Here is a 19,915-nt window from a genome sequence, read left to right on the forward strand (position 1 = left end):
TGCTAAAAAGATTTTTTTTTGCTAAGCAAAAAGAATTTATTAATTTTTATAAATGATTACAAAGATTAAAAGGAACAAGGGCACACCGGCAAAAAGCCACCCGATCGAGACCTAAGAAAAGGCAAGATGCCAACCGCACACCAAAAAAAAACCACAGAAACCACACAGCCCAAAAAACCCGCCAAAAAAGCACAGAAACAAAAGCAATGAAAGAAAACACCCCACCCCGCCACAACTCAAAATTAAAAAACCATAGAGAGAGATGCATCATCCTCACAGTCATCTTCTGCCTCCGAGACAAGCTCCTCCACAACGTCATCTAGAGCTTGGGACCTTACCTTTAATTCTTTCTCCTGCATTTCAACAAGTCTCTTCAAATTATAATTTCTCCCTCCTCTAACTTCAATACCCAAAGTATGACTTGCATCCAACATCTTACGAGCTTCCTAAAAAACATCGAGGAATAAGGACCCTTTTTGTTTCTAGGAATTACTTTATCGGACTTAGCTCCAATTTCCATAGACAATAAATTACTTGATCCGCATCCAAGCAATTTTCACCCAAGATTTTCTCAATAGACCGACCAGTCTTTGCATCATCAAGGTGAAGACTATTAGTGCTTCTAGAAAAGACGGATAAGGCCGCAACTGCAACCGTAGATCTATTCACTGCGAGGCCGTGAATAAGTTTTTCTCAACTTGAATACTCCAAGAAATAGATCAAAGTTTGATCCGCAACACGTCAGTATCATGAGGCCCCACACTCCATACCAATTATGTTGCATGTACGTAGTGTCAAGTACTGTTAACTGAATTTACTCATGAGGGTTGATAGTACATGAAACAATTTCTGTAAAAATGTCCACGAAAAGCAAATGGAGGATCCTGATTCACATCTGCTTTTTATGGATACTTTCACGAAAAATGTTTCATGTACTATAACATTTTCCTTTACTCATTGATATCTATGAGGCAATCCAGAATACTACTCTCACAATTCCAGTAATTCCCGTTGGAACCGCAAGTCGTTTGGACGGCTGCGCTTTATCAATAATAACCACAAGAAAGGGCCAACTTGCTTAGGGTTGGGCTTGTCGGTTCGAAGCCGTGGCGGTTGGGTGGTCGGCGGCGGCCGTAAACTTGTTTAGGATTAGGGTTTTGCTTAGTTGTTGGGCTGGGCTTATTTAGGTGTTGAGTTGTTTTGTTGTATATCTGGATTTCAGACCCATGAGATTTTTTGGGCTTGGCCCAATGAGTGTATTGGGGCTTTGCCTCAATGGGTGTTTCTTTGGATTGGTTTCTTGCTAACCTAGATTTTGGGTCTCGGATGAGCAGATGATAATGCTTAGCTTAGCTTAGGATTTGATGTTATCATTCCTTGTCCTTTTAATCTTTGTAACAATTTCAATAATTAATAAAATATTTTTTGCCGTTCCAAAAAAAAAGGGGCCAACTTTAACGAAGCAAGACTAGCAACTCTCTCCCTCTTTCAAATTTGATGTCATTTTTTTATGTTTGAAAATTTTGCTAGCTCTTATTGATATCGAGTAACTAGCGACAAAAAGTTTGAATTGAATATTTTTCCAAAAACATGCATTAATTATTTTTTAAGTTCCCGTCTTGCGGATCGGACATTAATCCTTATGGGACAGAGATAGTAACAGTTGGCTAGTTTGGAGCGCTGCAAGGCTTCACTTTTAACCGTCGTTATTGGCGCCTGCCGCGGAGGAATTGACAGCCTCGGTTGAAGCTGCTCCGAAGACGAAACAATACGAGGCTGGTATGGTGGTTAGTGGGGACAGCATTAATTCAGTTTAATTGGCTCCCGATTGCACCAAAGGGTCACATTCTTCTGTATCCGCTCGATAAGATTGTGTGAATCTGTGAATTCAATCGAACCTTTCTTATAACTTTGTTTTCACTTTCCAATTTGCATGTGCTCAGACTTTTTGCAGAATTTGAGTGGCTTAGCTCGTGCAATACCCACCCTTTTCGTGTCCATTTTTCGTGGCTTGCATCTCTTCCCTTATGCTTTTGTGTCTTTGATCAGGATAAACTTAGACCACATGATCCTTCAAAACCATCCTCGCATTGCCGGATTTTAGTAGTTTGAAATGTGTTTCGAAGATACTTTCACGCTCTCACTCCCGCACTTGTATGCAAATTATGCGAGTTAGGGGTAAATTTTGTAAAGTTGATCTGATTAGACAGAGAAAGTATCGGAGTCGGTACGTGATATATGTTTTGATCAAGAAAGCGATAGAACTAGTAGATTCCTTTTCATCAAGGCACTTAAGGTGATAAGGTCGGCCATGTGATCTCATACTCTCTCCCCTCACTCTCTTTGCCGTTGGTGGTGTATATATATCTGCTAAATTCACCACTCACAAATGTATGTGATGGCCGGGAGAGACGCTGCAATTTATCCACGGATTTTTTTTTATCGGCTCAAAAAAAAAAAATTTATTAACTCGAACAAACAAAGTACTAGTAGTAGTCTAACTAGTTTTGATGGTTTAATCCGCATGATTTAAGGTAGGTTTTGGTCAATCCATTTCAAATCACGAGTCCTCTTCCTGAAAAGAATACAAGCTAAAATTGCACGCAGATGTCGACAAGTAGGCCGTCCTGAGATTTTTGAGGCCCAAGGCGAACGTCAAAGTTGGGTCCTCTTAGGTATTGTACTTTTATGAACAAACAAAATAAGTAGTAAATCAATCTACAATTAAAAAAAAGGTTCATATAGTAATTAAGGTAAACTGAATTTACAAAAGTAGTGATCATTACAAGAACGTAAAAATGTCACTTAGATATCACTCTTCTTGCATTTTTAACATCAAAGGTAGTAATTATGCTAGTATAATATGTGTTCCACTAATTAAAATAAGTATTTATTTTTTAAATTAAATGTGATATATCGTGAAAGAAAAATCTGTCTCGTAAAAAATAGTTACTTAAAAAATAAGAATTTAGCACAACGGCGCCTCTGCCTCTATCTCTCTCGTGATCTTCTCAGGCACACAATTTATTCACGGGGGGTATGTGCAATGGGCATGCACAATCCATGAGTTTAACTCTCGACCCGTGTTATTTTCGTTGTAGTGACACTGACATCCAAGCAGTAATCCCCTTTATGAGTTTGTGCCCGCATACATGCATTTTAAGAGGAGTGTTAAAAATCTACCCAGAAATTATCCCGAATGGGCAAATCAACAGTACAGATACAATTCAAAGTGAATCTGTACCATTGATTTGCTTTTTCGGGGTCATTTCCGGGTAAATTTTCTTTGCACTTAGCATTTCTCTACATTTTAAACATTGGGGATTTATTTGCATTCAAAATTTTGAAATTGTTTGTTTCTACAATAAGTGTGTGTGTGTGTATATATATATATAAAATAACATACAAACACTTACATATATTCACTCACAATAAAAATGGGTCCCACACGCACTAGTTCCAGCGCATGTGTGTGGGACCCACCCCTCCACTCCTATTACGAGTGAGTGTGTGTACGTGTAAGTGAATGTGTATGTGTAAGTGTTCGAGTAATGTTTATGTGTGGAGGTAGCATTATTGTTGTTTCTGTCATTTGGATTCTTCGTGGTCTTTCGTACTCCTGTTTGTACTATTGTGTCTGAGACAATTGTAGTAAATGATTAGTTTCTTATCATTTTGATAAATCGGGTAGAGGTTGTTCGGATAAATAAATAAGCCAGCATTATTTTTTGTCTTTATTTGAACTCGTCGAAGTCGAAGCAAACTTGCTAGAGTAACTCGAACTCGAAGCAAACGAGATTTGAATCGCAGGGATAACTCGAACTCGAAGCAAATTGATCTGACTTGACAGAGTGGGTGATCTAGTTTGCCAATCTGTTTTGGGGAGAGAGAAAGGACCAACAGAGGGAGAGAGGACCAACGAGGCCCTCACTGAGCGTGGCGAGATGCTGAAGCGAGGGGCAGAATTGGCGAGGCCCAAACGAGGCTACTGGAAACAAGAAAAGAGGGGTTTGGGTCGCCATTTTGTCCTCACCGGAGCTTTGCCAAGGCTGCTGGATTTGCTTTAAAAGTCTGCAATTGTTTTGAAGCTCGTATGGGCTTAGCCCATGGATTGGATTTTGGGCTTTTGGATAATGTTTTCTAGAAAAAAAACCCAAACAGTTTCGCCCACAAAACAAAACACAAAAAAAAATACTAATAAAAAAAACAAAAAAAACCCACTCCCAAACTTTTTGTTACATTTTCTGGGCTAAAAACCATTGCCTGCTTTAGATTGTGACGGACGGTGACCCGCAACCAACTCAAGGCACCTAAAGGCAGCCGCTGTGAGCACCCAACTCAAGGCACCTAATTTGTTCTTCTTTCTTTTAAACTATTCCCTTCGTCCTATTTAAGTGACCATTATTTTTAGTGGCGGACCCAGAAATTTCATATATTGGGGTACCTATTATTCACAATCTTAAAAAATATTTATCTATATATATACTACTAAATTATCGCTCAATCATTAAATATTGATCACTCATTTTATTTCGCAATCGATTTTTGACAATCTTCATGACTGAAAATACTCTTTCAACTATTGCGGTGGCAACCGTAAGATTAATGCCAAAGTCAAGAGAAAAACTAAAGAATATAGTAATTTAGAAATTTGATTTTCGTACGTAATATTTTGGATTGGGAAGAAAACACAAAGAGATAAGACAAAAATAGAGAAATAAAGGGAAGAGGTAGAACACAAATGGAAATAAAAAAAAGAGGTAGAACTAAAATAGAAAACAAACATAAAAAACCAAGGAATGAAAGTGTTGGGAATCGAACCCAGGCGCTTGGACATCTTAACAGCGTATTCAACCATTACACCACCCCAATGTTTAGCACTAAAGTAGGAAACTTTTACATATTTATATTAAATTAAATTAAATTTTAAAAAAAATGGGGCACGTGCCCCAACGTGGATCTGCCCCTGACAATTTTATTTTGGGTTGTTCCAAAATAAGTGTCCACTTTGAAAAGTTAATTGATACTAAAGTGAAGGATAATTTTGAAAAGTGGAGGTAAAAGTTGATGTGGAAAGTGTAAATAGAGGGGAAAAGTATGGAAAAAGTGTAAAATAGAGGTGAAAATTGACTCCTAAAATAGCGTGTTTTTCAAACTGAGACATTTAGAAAGAGACGGACGTAGTAATTTTTGAAGATTCCCCAAAAAAATACTGTTTAACTATTACATTTTCTTAGAGTAGCAAACAAGATGGAAAAATTCACAAATAAATTTATGTTTGAGAAAATTTTGTAAGTTCAAAAATTATTTTTGCGAGTCAAATGATTATTTTTTTTTTTTAAGTTCTAAACGAATCATCTTCTACATACAAAAAAGGGATTAGGGATTGATAGATTTAAGAAGAAGAATGAAAAGGAAGGAGATGGTAAAAAGGAGCCTCGCTTGACTTGCAATTTTTTTTTTTTTGTGAGATAAGTAATTGTAAATTTGTAATTTTTGTACTCACCACCACCCTTCGTGGGATTCATACATTTCGTTTTGAGCCTTACATGAATATGTGGTGAAGAAGGTGATGGGATAGCATGTGACAGTGTTTGGAAAACGCTCTGTAATTTTTTTCGTGTTTGGGGGTACTAGGCTTTTTCTGCCTGGGATATCAGTTTCTTCGGTGCCGGCCCAACCCTAATACCCAAGAGACCTGGGCCTTGAGCATCCCAAAAATTCCAAATTTTAGGGGCATTTCAATGTTTTTACTATTTGAGTATGAGTTGGACTCTTTTTTTAAGCGCAATAGAATGAAAAAAAATACCCAATTAGAGGTAATGAGTTAGCCCAACCCACCATCCCATAACCCAGTCCAAGTACCCAACCCACTAAATCTCCAAAATCATTTCCCCCAAACCACCGAATAACACCCCCAAGTTGACTATACCGGTTAGTGTTGCCATGGGAGAAATAAGCTTTTCAAAGCTGAAATTGATTAAAAATTACCTTCGATTAACCATGTCATAAGAAAGACTAAATGGGTTATTCATATTATCAATTAAAAATGACTTGGTGAAAGGGGTGAATTATACAAATTTAATTGATACTTTTGCTTCTGGAAATGTAACACGAGTAATATTCAAGTGATACTCATGCGTTCTTTTGCCTATTTGGAGACTTTGTATTTTATGTTCGTATCTAATGATTAGTAGAATTTTATATCAGTTTGGTTTTTTCGTATTGTGATTGTTGCTGTAAAAATTATTAAGTATTAACTCTTTAAGAACACGCTTTTTTTATTAAGTCTTGGGCACTAAAAAGTCTTAAGCCGGCCTTGAGTTTTTTTACCTAAGATATACTATCATTTACAAAAGGTTTTTTTTTTTTAAAACACATGGGTCCCGTGGCCCCAAGCGCCCCACTGGTTACGAACTGAACTGAGGGGTCGTGTTGTGCCCTTAACGGACAGCACGGTGCTGTCGCATCCTTGCGGGAACTGTTTCGGTCTCGTTCCAATGATCGAAAATGTTCACTTCGTAGAGTTTATTGAGTAGAACAACCATGTAAAAAATCAGCTCGATCACATATCATTAAGTGCCTGATTGAAACATTTTTATTTTAAAAAGAATGGATCTGAATTACTAGATCAAATCCACTTGATTCCATTATTAGCAAGTTGTATGTGTTCGAATTAGGTATGATCGAGCTGATATTTAGTTAAATTATTTTACTCGATGAGCTCTACAATGTGAACATTTCTGATCATTGGAACAAGACCTAAGCGAGCTTCACAAAGCCGGTACAGCACCGTGCTGTCCCTTGGAGGGCACAGCACGGCCCCTGTTTCCGGTCACGGACTGAACTCCCTCCGCAACCGTCATTAAAAAAGTTTCAACTGGATAGCCTTAGTCGACTTATCTAACACTGGTGGATGTCCCAGCGGACCAAGCTTAAAGGCACGGCACAATGTATTCTAAACACAGTTTAAATAAAAATAAGTACGTAGTTTTCATACCATTTTGCTGTCAAAAAAAAAGTTTTACCATCATTTTTCTTGCCTCTTGATTGTCTCTCCACAAATCCATAGACGGATCATGTCCTGAAAAAAAGAAAAAGCTATTTAGTAATTAGAACACTCATACTATTAAGAAAAGGTTGAATCCATCACAATGGCACATTAACCGAACATGAAAATTCAAAATTTAACATGCTTCTTGAATCCAACAAAATCCAATTGATTGAAGTTCAAAAAAAATATTAAAATAAAAGAATATTGTTAGTATCTCACCTTCAATTGTATAGGAGCCACTGAACCTACTTCTTCCCCCCTCTCTTTCACTATCCCTGAACGTGAGATTTGATTGATTTCGAATATAAAATTGAGCAAGGTTTATAAATTTGAAATTTCGAAAGATATATAGAATATTATGACTTATTATCCCTCCTTTCGAGACGTTTCCTAATTTAATTAGAGCATAAGGAAAGAAAATTTTGGACATCCTATCTTGGACATTCTAATTAATTTTGGATATAAAGACGTTTCTTAATCAACTTTGGACATTCAATCTTCAAAGAGTAATTGACCAGTTTGTTATAAGGATGTGAATTAAATCGATAAATTAGTAAATCTTCTATTTAAGAATGATTTATTGTCATCGATCCTTTCCATTTCAACCAACATAATTAGCACAAATCATGGGATCACTTTAATCACGTGTAACTTCTTCTTTTTATATTAGAAAAATATTATTTATTCAATCCAACGACTATAATCTTATCAGAAAGTACGATCCAACGGCTAGGTGCTACTTTGTTTGTATGTCTAGACATTTTTAAAGAAAACGCTCCGTTTTATAATATAGAATTATACCAGCCCAAAAGTTTGTTGCAGCACATACTGCGCGTCATAATTTGCTAAGCCGCGAAAAGAAATAACAAAACGGTGTGTTACAACTTATATGCTATGACAACCCAAAACTAGTTTGCAAGATAAACTTAATAGTGCATTGATATTAAACGTTGCGGCCGGATCGGAAGCGCCTTTTATATCGGGTATACATAATATTCTACACTCACCTCCTTATTGTCTCGTATCCATACGGATGGTTCGCACAACGGATCCATGTAACATAAGTAGGAGAAACAGTAGTCACCACATGATTAAACTAATCCATCAAAAGCATCCAGGAGCATGATATGATGATGGCTAGCTTCACTTCCTTAATTAGGGGTGTTTCCGGTAGTGAAAACTTTATAGATTTTTATTTGTGGTTGAGAAGTTGTTAGGTGTTTCCGGTAGTGAATAAGTTGTTGAGAAATGTCAAGTTGTTTCCTGTAGTGAATAAGTTGTTGATGGGTTTGTGAGTAGAGTTACTGTAGCAAAAAAAGTTTTTGTTGACAATTTTTTCGTTAGTAAAAACAAGATGGTAAAATGCTGAAACTTTTTCGTTAGTGGAAACGAAATGGAAAAATGCGTTAAGTTTTTTGTGATTTTTGTTGGGGGAAACACCCCTTAGTTGCTTTTTCAATTAAACAGAAGTTTCTTGGAAGGAATAAGAGGGAAGTTTGGAATGTGGTTGTATATATATACCCTTCCTTTCTAGCCTCTTGTGGCCGGCTAGCGGACTCTCTGCGTCTTTGGTTTTTTATGTTCCATAGACTATGACTCTACGAGGAGGTACACAGAGATGTCATCTCTTTGGGAAAAAGGACTAGCAAGAGCCAAGAAGGATGGAAGGAAAGGAAAAAGAAGATTTCAGACAATTATTGAGGTGATGGGTGTTTTCAAAAAAATTGATCTATATATATGGGAGAAAATCGATAAGACACAAAACCTAAAGTTATTTTCAAACCGGCCGACAGCGGCTGCAATTTCAATATATATTTCTTCAGATGGGATCAATAGTAGGAATAGAACATAAATATCATTCTAAACAAGGCTCAAGCAGTATGTGATGTTGATAAGTAAGTCGTTAGAAATTGGTTAATGATGGTGATGAAGGGAAAATCATTAGTAAGATTGCTCATTTCGAGGAAATTGATGAAGAGCGTTACAGAGTCATGTTGGCCGAGCAGGGAATGATCCTAAATTAATGAGATAGTGGTGTTTGGTTTGGGTTTTTTTCCTTTTTTCCTTTTTTTTTTTTTCTGCCATCTTTTAAGAGAAGGGGTGGTGTTTTCAGTTGGCCTCTTGCCAACCTTATCTTTTGAATTCAAGGCTGTATATGATTGGCAGAAAGTGTGGGTTCCATTTTTTAGGATGCTAGTTCTTTGTTGTGAAGCCATTTTGTCTCGGGTCCTTTTAATCACTGTGAAAACTTTTTATGAGATGAATAAAGTTTCACTTTTATCTCTGTTAAAATGAGTAGCCTGGCCCTTGGGCCAATGAATGTCCCCATTTTCTCGTTTGCTATAGCCCATAGGGAATTACACTCTCAAGTTGGCATACACGTGATCCCATGTGGAAGTTTGGGGTATATTTTCACCCCTTCACTATTACACTTGTGTTGCTTTTAAGGAGTGCAAGGTAGTCACTGTTCCCTTGTAAGTCATAATTCCTTCTTCATCCTTTTAACTCTTTTGAGAACATAAAAACTTTTTTACAGGGTGTGCCGTACAAAAATGTTTGCAGAGGTGAATCCCGAGCGTTCAAAGTATTTTGAACGATCTGAATTTTAATAAAAAAAATTTGGAGAAATTTTTTTTTTAAAATCCTGACCATTGAGCAGAGACAGACGGTTGAGAGATCAAACGCCTCTATGAATGTCGGCTCCTCCGTGAATAATCCAATCTCTTTTGAGAAATGACAATCTATATCCAGAGAACTATAGATTACTCCCATATTGCTATATTCCCTCCAATATCCTTCTACCAAACAAGGAAAAAAGAAGTAATTAAACCACAGTGAAACTACAAACAGAATTAATCCAAGCTTGCAATTTTTTATTTTTTTATTTGGTAACGGAGGACAGCCAAGCCACTATATGGACCCGACTACAAACCCAAATCTCTCGGGAGCTAGCGCGGCCACACGCCCGTCACTTACTTCAGGGTACTCATGCAGTGCGCAATTAATCCAAGCTTGAAAATTGGTATTTCGTTTTGACTTATGAGCGGTGTGATTAATTTAGTATTTCCTAATAATCTGATGGGTTATGTGTATATAAGTTCTTGTTTAGTTTGCATGTTCATAACATGCCAGCTTGTCACATGACCTGGAAGGAATATTCATGTCTAGCATACGGCTAAACCGTGTAGATGGATAAAAGGATTAATAATGGTGTTTAAACCATTTTCTGCAATTGGTCGGTTCCTGTACAAAAATGTAATGATTAGATCTAGGATTACTATAGTGTAATTAATTGTGATTAGTTAGTCCATTTTAATTTCTTCCTCATATATGTATACCTCAGTTCTTTATTTTAAAGGTGAAAGGGTGGATGTACAGCCGATTGTACATGCCGTATGATCATAGAGATTCCAGACTCGAGGCAAATCTTGGAAGGATGTTATCACCCATAGGCTTCTACTGAAGGCACGAGCAGAACAAAGCCTCTTTCAAATACCATCTAGCACTTCACAGGACTTTTACCGCAAGCGGGTTCGACCATGCGACTCCATGAAAAAAGCTAGTTGTACCTCAGCTCGGTAATATATATTTAGAAGGAACAGTACAGCAATTATTAGCCCTTTTGTAAAATGAAGTTCTGTTAAGCTGTAAAGATAACCTACAGGGCTCTTTTAGGAGCATGTTATATAAAAATAAAGGATAAGCAAGTACGATCGCAGCTAAGATGAATAAAGGGGAGTGAGAAGTTGAAAACAGAGGGAGGAGAAAACATGTAGTATAAAACAACAAAAGAGAGGACAGAAGTGGAAAGATAGAAAGGGAAGAGATGGAGGTACATGAATATTGCACCAGTAAAATTGGATGGTTTTGCCGCATGCATAGCACTTCTTGCAATTGGGGCTTTTCCGCGTTCTGCCTGAGTATCGCATTGCGTTGCCTACGTAGTATTTCCAACTATTTACGTAGCGAAAAACTATACAGTAGGAACATTATCATTCACTTTTATCACATGCATAGCAGTTCTTCCAATTGGGCTTTTCGGCGTTTTGCTAAGAATCACATGGCGTTACCTACATGGTACTCTCAACCATTTACGTAGCGACAAATTATAGAATAGGGACATTATCATTCACTTCTATTGAATAGTTAGGAGATAAGAGATGATCGACATTGTGTGATGACGATCTTTAATTTAGGAAAAACCATATGGTACCCTGAGAGCACCTAATAATTGGCCTTAAATCCTGTGCAGAGAAGCATATGTTTTCCTTCCCAATCTGATTTTATTATAGAAGATTCTTTTTTTCATTGCCCTGTTTATTTAAAAATTGAGATGAGATAGTCTCAGGCCCACAGTTTGGCTTTTAAATTATGTGGCCAGATAAATTTGTCACTGACCCCATGTGCATGAATTTCCTCACTTCATCCCCTCCTCTATTTTTTTCTTTTTTTTTTTTGGGTGGGTGGGGGGAGGGGAAGCAAGTAAATCTTGTGGATTAACAAATTCCTATTAGTTCTCCACCTTTCAATGACAGAAATTAAGACTGAACTATAACTACCAGGAAAAATATTGAAAAAGAAAATTGGTCAACAACTCCACAATCTCCTTGACTTATTAGAGTGTCTGATTTTATCACAGCTTTGGTTTTGTTGAGAACAAGGTTTTTCAAAACGGTTTCGGAACACATAACGGTAACGGTCGTCATGTGACTGTATCCGGAGTATTGAGCGATACGTAACTGGAATCGGTTGTGGCGGTCATAAATTTTTAAGAAATTATTTGCTAAATCGCCTTGTAATGGTCTAGTATCAGTTGTGAACTGGCCTGTGAATCAGAAATTCGACCGATACAGAATGGCAGCCGATGCACATGTGATTTTTCATCTCACCAGTATATTGGGATGTAATAGTATCGGAAGGCTAAAAACTGTAACGACCAATTTTTAAAACCTTATTGAGAAACCACCCGTCTCTGAGTAAATCTATCTGGCAAAACTTCTGCACTTTGATCAATATCAAGATAGGGTTCTATTTCTTTTCTGATCTCGCTCTACGTGGAGAGTTCTATTGCTTTTGGGATGCTATTCTGGAAGGGGAAAAAAAACAGGTATACCAGCCTCATTACTCTTTCATTCTATTTGAGAAAACACTTCATTAACTCTTCTTTTTATTTTTGGTAATACAGGATATCTCGGGCCAGCTTGCGCGCATCTTAGACTAATCTCGCTGATTGAACTTGCAAGTTTGGCCACAGCGAAGAAGCTTCCCAAAATTAGACAATTATCTTCATTTCCAGCCGAGTGTTCCAACTGCTTGCTTTTCTTTTATTGCATCATAAAGCTTTTATCTTAAAGAATGCAAAGCGATACCTGGGTTGAACATGTTTCGAATTGGGTTACTGAAAAGCATCAGGAGTTCAAAATATTATGTACCCACCTTTCTCCTTACCCCTGTCCCAGTGCAATTTCGGCCGTCACATTTAGTGTGGATTTTTTTGTCATTTTTCTTATAATTCAATGGCCAAAAGTACAATGGTATATGTGTAAACTAGCGTCTTGTCCATTCAACGCAAGAGGACGGAAAAATAATATCAGTGAAAACTTTTCTCCTGTTGTTCTGTACATCAATGGATTAGCGTATATGACTCTTGAAATTTACTCCATTTTCTTGCTATATAATTAAGAAAGTGCCACAACAAAAAAAAAATGAAAAAAAGAGATAGGTTTCAAGGACAAGGAGTATTTGTTATGATATTAATGGAACTTAGTTTTCTTTTCAAGCAAAATAAAGTACTACTATATAGTACACACTTCGTAAAAGCAGTAGAATAATGAATAAAATCATAGCATATGAATATAGACGGGAAAGGGTACAGAGGATTTGAGAAAATATTATTGGGTGGTCCTGGGACGCCGCCACGTGGTGCCCCCAACAAGGTAGCAACCTTCTCTACCACACATTTCTATAAGACTCGGTACAAAATGTATGGACTTCACAAAAATATGTGGTAAAAAAGGGTGTTCGGACACCACATGACGGTGCCACTAAATAATTACTACTTGGATTTGAGGGGATGCATTGGTGACTTCTGTGCCTTTTTGTCCTGCTGCTTGATCCCTTCTTTAATCATTACCTCCACCACCCTACAACCTTCATCACACATCTATATATACTATTGCATTCCCTCCCACCCTTCTCATAACCTCTAAGTCTTTCCGAGTAGTCTTTCCAAGTCCAAGCTGGTATCTCGAGTTTCACACTTAGGCCTCTGTGTGTAACCACAAGTAATTAACACCCTCCCAACTTTGTCAAGATTATGACTTGATCATATCAAATCACCTACTGAAAAGTACTCAGTTTCTTTTAATTTGCAGGAAATTTGCAATGGATTTTCTTGGATTCTGCCTTCTGTCCTCTCTGGCAATCCTGAAAGGTGTTCAAGGCTTTAGTACCGGTGAGTGGTCCGATGGCCATGCTACCTTCTATGGAGGTGATGATGCTTCTGGTACAATGGGTAAGAACCAAACCCCTCAACACAAAGAATGTTCAGTAAATTCTTGTTCACTTTTGGTTTCCCTCTGTCATTCTCCATTGCTTTCTTTGTATTTTCCCGTGCTTGATTAGCTAAGCAGACAAACGATCCTGTGCACCATTTTGCATCTCTCCCGCAAAGTTTTATCGTATTTCACATGCACGAAAAGATTCTAGAAATTGACCTGCTACAGTGCTACATGTTACGATTCTGTACAAAAACAATTCTGTTGAATTCACTAATTCATGGGATGATTCTGGACTTTTGTATCTCAAAAGCTAGATAAGGTTGATGAAGTAATATTTTTCGATAATGTAGGAGGAGCTTGTGGGTATGGAAATCTCTACAGCCAAGGCTACGGCACAAACACGGCTGCACTGAGCACGGCTCTATTCAACAATGGGTTGAGTTGCGGTGCTTGCTTTGAGATCAAATGCATAAACGACGACAATTGGTGTCTCCCTGGATCCATAATAGTCACGGCAACGAACTTCTGTCCTGCGAACGATGCTCTCCCTAACAATGCCGGAGGGTGGTGTAACCCTCCTCTAAGCCACTTCGATCTTGCTCAGCCTGTCTTTCAACACATTGCTATGTTCAAAGCAGGGATTGTCCCTGTTCAGTACAGAAGGTATATAATGATATACAACATATTTGTTCTGCTACCCTATTTACTTTACCATCTAAATAAGCCTTGTGAAATCAAGAAACATCAAAATAATCTACACCCATATTCCATTCATTCATAGTTCTGATAATTTTATATTCCATTCATTTTTCTCGTCCAGAGTTCCGTGCATGAAGACTGGAGGAATCAGATTTACGATAAATGGCCATTCGTTCTTCAACCTCGTACTCATAACCAATGTTGGTGGCGCTGGAGATGTGATCTCCGTCTCCATCAAAGGCTCAAACACTGATTGGCAACTGATGTCCCGAAACTGGGGGCAAAATTGGCAAAGCAACGGTTGCCTCGACGGCCAATCCCTCTCTTTCAAGATCACCACCAGCGATGGCAGTTGTCTTACCTCAAACAATGTGGCCCCTCCAAATTGGTCTTTTGGACAAACCTTCACGGGAGACCAGTTCTGATTCTAACTCATTTCACCCCTCAAATGAACTAACCATCCCGAAGTTTAGCTTCACTAGCTCTCACTATTTATTGAGCTTTATATATTCCTATGGTATATCGTATTAGCCCTGTATAATCTGTGCAGTGATCATGATCTCAAGAGGGCCCTTTTATCGACGACCCTGACTGAATGGCTTAATCACGTATTTTCTTCGCTATTTTTTTCCTTCTGGGTGTTAACAGAAGTATTGTTTCGGCTATATATTAGTAGCTGCATCGCCTACACCAACAAAGGGTTGGTGTGAAGGATCTATCCAGACCTTTAGCAAATTTAGAGGATACTCCAAGGCTAGGTTGTTTCTGGATGTTTTTCAGACAGAAGAGGTAGAAAGACAGTTTGTCAAGCGTTTCTGGCAGAGCTTGTTTGCAAGGATTGAAGCTTGTGATTGCAATGCTTTTCTTTTGTTTCTCTCACTAAAAACATGCTATCCTTCTATCGAGCTATTTGTATGGTAAATGATTTCACAAGAATTGTTAAGCCTCCTCTTGTAAGTTGTACTTCAAGTTGGTATATTCCAAGTTGTTCTTCACTTTTTCCATGAATAAATGAATCCCGAATATATATTTTCTCTTAAAAGGAAGGAAGGAGTGAATTAGATCACCGGCAAGATATATCTCAATCAATCTCAAAACCAGGTAAATTACTCTCCCAAACAGTCAAGTTGAAGGGAATGACTAACAAATTGCAAACAAGGGGCAATCCTAACTTCTCGATTATAGAAGGAATATATGCAAATGCAAACATTAAGAATTGTCTTACCTACTGATGTTATGTACCTTATCCCTGGTGACAATGAACCTCATCAAATTTCAAGATCAGAGAAACTACTTACTTGTCCAAAACATCATCCAAGCCACTTGACTGTCAAACTTCCGGCTAAATGAGAACAATGAAAATTTTCCAGCCTTACATGAACAAATGTCTCAATCTTTAAACAGGGACTGAAGCTCACCAAGTACAGGGAGAGACTACAATGTGAACTAGTTAAGCATGGAAAACACTAATCATTAGTAGGTTTCCATACGAAGGTTCAATCCATTTCCATTCATAGAGAAATCCAATCTTCAAAGCAAACAATAACCGAGTTGCCTGAGAAATGAGATTCCACCTCTACAACCAGTTCCGTCCACCTTTATATATCGCCATCAAGGAATGTATGGTGATCTTGTACCCATAAAATAATCGGACTTCAACTTCTTGAAAAGCTAACAATCTTCAGGGCCTTCACTTCCATTTGAGACATGCAAAGTTTCATCACAAGGATCAGGGTCGACATGTAATGATTGATTCCCTCGTGATGCATTAAGAGATCAGCCCATGATATGACTCCGGAGGAAGCAAAAATATAGCAGGGACAAACCACAGAAAAAACAGTGTACACATAGAAGTTCAAGATGTGCTGCTTTTTGCCAAAGGAAAATAATTGAAAGCTCAAATACCCTTCATCTCTGTGCTCTTCCCTTGCTTAGGGGTTCCACCCATTTCAGTGTCAGTTGTCATTTATTGCTGTTGCTTCAAATTGCTAATTTCTGCATCATCGCTCCAGCATATTGTCTGAGCAAAAAATGTACATAAGGGGGTGCAGAAGATTTAGCAACATGGTTAAACAATTGAGTTCAGAGAGACAATGTCTATTTGAGCCCGATTAATTCTCATCGGATCTCCAATCTATGAAGAACTCATCTTCTCTAGATAGGGAAATAACCCTTAGAAATTCCTCCTCGAGCCACACTCCTAACAACCATACAACTCAGTACCACCACTTTTGGCCCAAAACTTCAAGGAGGTTACCATAATCATTCATTGGATACCGACTTCATAGAAGCAAAGTTTGCTTAGTAGATACTAGATGTTCCCACAATTTACAATAGTTTAAAAATCCTTTACATTCATAAAGCCTTCACTATTGGGGCGTAAATAGGTTGTGTTGCAAGCACCAACATTTGTGCTGTCATGGCTGTTGAGAAAATTTTTGTACCAAAAATCAAAGTTGGAAAACAAAGTTTGTCCCAACTAAATTTGCCATGCTTCAAACCAAAACACATAATTTCAAATCCATCAGCCATATATTAAGTTGAATACATAACAACATACAGCCAACCAGATGCAAATATGAGCTTCATCTGGAATGGTTAACATATCAACTTCAACGAGTTTCCAATGCTGCTTCCACCCAACGGAGACTGTATACTGATTAAAGGAAATTAACCAAACTTGTGCTTCCACCAATAAGATACAATCTATGTTTCAGCCCAAAAAAGGCACATCTAGTCTCCACATGGACTATATTAAGTAACTAGCTCACATGTTAATCATGTGTTCGGGTGGAATCGGGCCAACTTGTGAACAAATAGACTAACTCCAAATGCCTGACCAAATAAACCTCCAATAGGATCAAAAAAACACTGTTGGCAGTGGTAATTGAACATACGAACAATTAAGAGAACCCTCAAAACTACACATCAGCATTTATTCATCTTTTCCATGGGACTGTAAGCAGTAGCCGGTAGTGCATACGTATTAAGTATCAGCTTCGGGACCAAAATAGTACAATACAATGTGCTAAGAAAGTAGAAACATTAAATCGTAGGAGAAAACCATAATGGTACCATACACCATACGCTAAGAGAGTACACATATTAACACGAAAATACAACTTATAAGTTAAAAGAAACACAGTAAACATTGAAAACCAGAGAATTCATAAAACTACAAAGGTAAACATTAATGTAATCAAAAAGTCAAAAAAACCCAAGAAAGCAATAAAAGAAAATTGGTTACTTTGCTTAGGGTACAGCCCGCTCATGAATCACGGCCCAGTTGTATGAATCAATTCGGGCCAGCTCTGATGACCACGCGGCAGTCTTATTTATTACGAATAAGTTAAAGCCATGGCCGGCCCTTTCTTTTCTTATCTCACCATCAAAGGGGCTAGCAGGATGCGCCTGCAATTACTACGAGATTATATACTTCTCAACCAAAATACTAATACGTTATCACAAAAATATACGTAACGCGAAAGATAACTCTAGTAAGAAACCAAAAAAAAGAAACAATCTTAGACAGAGAATGCATGAAGAACATACGCATGGATCTACGCAAATCACGAAAACGAGAAAAACCAAGAAAAGATTTGAAAAAAAATACTGCAAGAAAGTTTGTTATTTTTGTGGGTTGGGGGTGGAGCCCGCTCCGGCCATCACGGCCCAATTGAATGAATGGGCTCCGACGGCGGGCAGTCTTCATCGCTGCCTCCGTTTGGGGTTTCGAATGGGAGTTGAAGAAGGGTTGACTGCTAACAATGTCGCGTGAGGTTGAGGAGGAAGAAGAAGCAAGCAGAGAGGGCGGCCGCCAGCAACCCATGATGAGTGGGTGGGTGACTCTCTCTCTCTCTCCGCTTTTCTTCCGACGACTCCCACACGACGCAGTCGCCGTCAAACCCTACCTCCCAGACCAAACCCTAACGAGCGACTGCTCAGATAAGATCAAGTAGTGTTGGTCTTCTCTTGTGTGACCTCTGGGTTTTATACTACGAGGAGGAGAAGTAGAATAAACCCTGGTCCCTGTCCCGCCGCAGGTACTAATTGCTATTCCCTAAAATACCCCTCCTAAGGCTCTGTTTGGAAGTTAGGTAAAGAAGGGAAAATGAGAGGGAAAATTGAAGAGAAATTGAGAGAAAAGTTGAGTTGTAAATTAAAAAAATTCCTCTCCTTTTTTAAGAACCAAACAAGGGTGGAAAATTTTTTTAAAATTTTCCTTTCCTTTCCACAACTTCCAAACGAACCTTAAATTCTCAACCGGTGTGAAATAAAAACCTCACCGAAAGTTGCTCCGAAAAAAAAATGTTTTAGCGGTATAATTAAGCCCACTTATCGGATTATTGAATTTTTTTTATCAGCCGATTATTGGATTATTTAGGCCATTTAAGAAATTTTTAAATAAGTAGGAGTATTTTAATTTGGCTTATTGGCTCTAGTTTGATCGATTAGTTGACTTCTTCTCCGCTCCAATTTGGAAACCGCATAAATTACCAAAATGCCCTTGAATGAAGGGGGTGGAGAGGGGTTAATAAAAAAGTACTATAAGACTAAAATAGTCTATTCGCGATATTTTTTGCCCTAATTTTTATTTGGGCTCTTGCCACATGTTGGCAAGAAGCCAGTCCATCCACTCTTTTATCTCTTATTTTGAGACCAAAAAAGTTGGATTATTGGCCATAATAATAATCCAATAATCTAGAATTTTTTAAATTTTTTTGCCAAAACTTCCCTTATAGCTTGGTTTCTCATAGTATTTGTTCAGGTCAGTTCATTTGGGTTTTGGTTCGGTTATAAAATCTCAAACAGAATCGAATTGCATTTGGTTTCAATTTTCGTCGAGATACAGCCTTAAAATTTCTTTTATAGCTCTAACTAAATTCAGTAATCAATCATAGTCGTTCATATATTAATATATTTCACCATCTTCACGTTAACCTGTTAAATTTAATCACAATTATAATCCTAACGTGGGATTCCATTTCTCTCTCACTCTTTGGCATCGGAGTATTTTCCTATTTCTCTTCAAGAAAAAACTGAATTTTTGTACAACGAGTTTTGGCAGATTTTTATCCTGATCTTCTCTGGATAGTGGTATTTATCTTTTAAAAAGAAACAAAATAAACCAAACCCAATCGAACCGAACCGAACCCAAACAGACTGCCGGTAAACTTTTATACCAGTAGCTAAAAAGAAGGGCAAAGAAACTGTATTTAAAGGTCATCTCGCTCAAACACTTCAAAACCACCCAAAGAAAATCCAGCCTAATCCCTTGGAATTGCACAAATGCAAATGTAGATGACTCTCTTCCTCGTTCCGATGCTGTGCTCTGGGTTTCAAACCCATTCTGACAAGATTTCACAAGTTGTGTTGCCAGGTATCAAATACTATATCAACTTGTTTCTCATGCCCCAGTGCTGCAGTTTCTGTTAAATTGCAATTTTTCATCTACCTCAAATCCTTTGCCCATACTTGTTCATGTGGAAACTAAGAAACCAATCATGATTTCGTCGTACTCTCATCACGAGAGGCTGATTATAGGGTATTGTGCTTCTGATCCCATTTTGTGTCCTCTGCACGGCTCTTCAGATGAATACCATAAGCACCTTTTTAATTTCCTTTTTCCCTTCCAATTTTGTAAAAATCTCTTGGGGAAAAC

The 19,915-nt window shown here is 37.9% G+C and overlaps 1 protein-coding gene across 2 annotated transcripts; it reads left to right on the forward strand.

The window, feature by feature from the left end:
- Window positions 1–13,189: 13,189 nt before the first annotated feature.
- LOC131324404 (expansin-A15-like) lies at window positions 13,190–17,772 on the forward strand. 2 transcript variants are annotated; one of them, XM_058356357.1, is made up of 4 exons: window positions 13,190–13,338; window positions 13,429–13,568; window positions 13,905–14,217; window positions 14,375–17,772. In XM_058356357.1, the coding sequence occupies exons 2-4, from the start codon at window positions 13,439–13,441 to the stop codon at window positions 14,676–14,678; spliced, it is 747 nt and encodes a 248-aa protein (XP_058212340.1). In that variant the 5' UTR covers window positions 13,190–13,338; window positions 13,429–13,438; the 3' UTR covers window positions 14,679–17,772. The 2 variants fall into 2 exon arrangements, with proteins under 2 accessions (XP_058212340.1, XP_058212341.1); XM_058356358.1 differs by having other exon boundaries at window positions 13,253–13,338; window positions 13,412–13,568.
- The last annotated feature ends 2,143 nt before the right edge of the window (window positions 17,773–19,915 follow it).

This window comes from Rhododendron vialii, chromosome 4a (genome assembly GCF_030253575.1).
Source record: "Rhododendron vialii isolate Sample 1 chromosome 4a, ASM3025357v1".
Lineage (NCBI taxonomy): Eukaryota > Viridiplantae > Streptophyta > Magnoliopsida > Ericales > Ericaceae > Rhododendron > Rhododendron vialii.

Bases quoted from the DNA above. Each gene is read 5' to 3' on its own strand.
- LOC131324404 (XM_058356357.1), top strand. From the start codon at position 13,439: ATGGATTTTCTTGGATTCTGCCTTCTGTCCTCTCTGGCAATCCTGAAA. The intron at 13,569-13,904 runs GTAAGAACCAAA...TCGATAATGTAG, and splicing joins TGATGCTTCTGGTACAATGG to GAGGAGCTTGTGGGTATGGA. The intron at 14,218-14,374 runs GTATATAATGAT...TTTCTCGTCCAG, and splicing joins GTCCCTGTTCAGTACAGAAG to AGTTCCGTGCATGAAGACTG.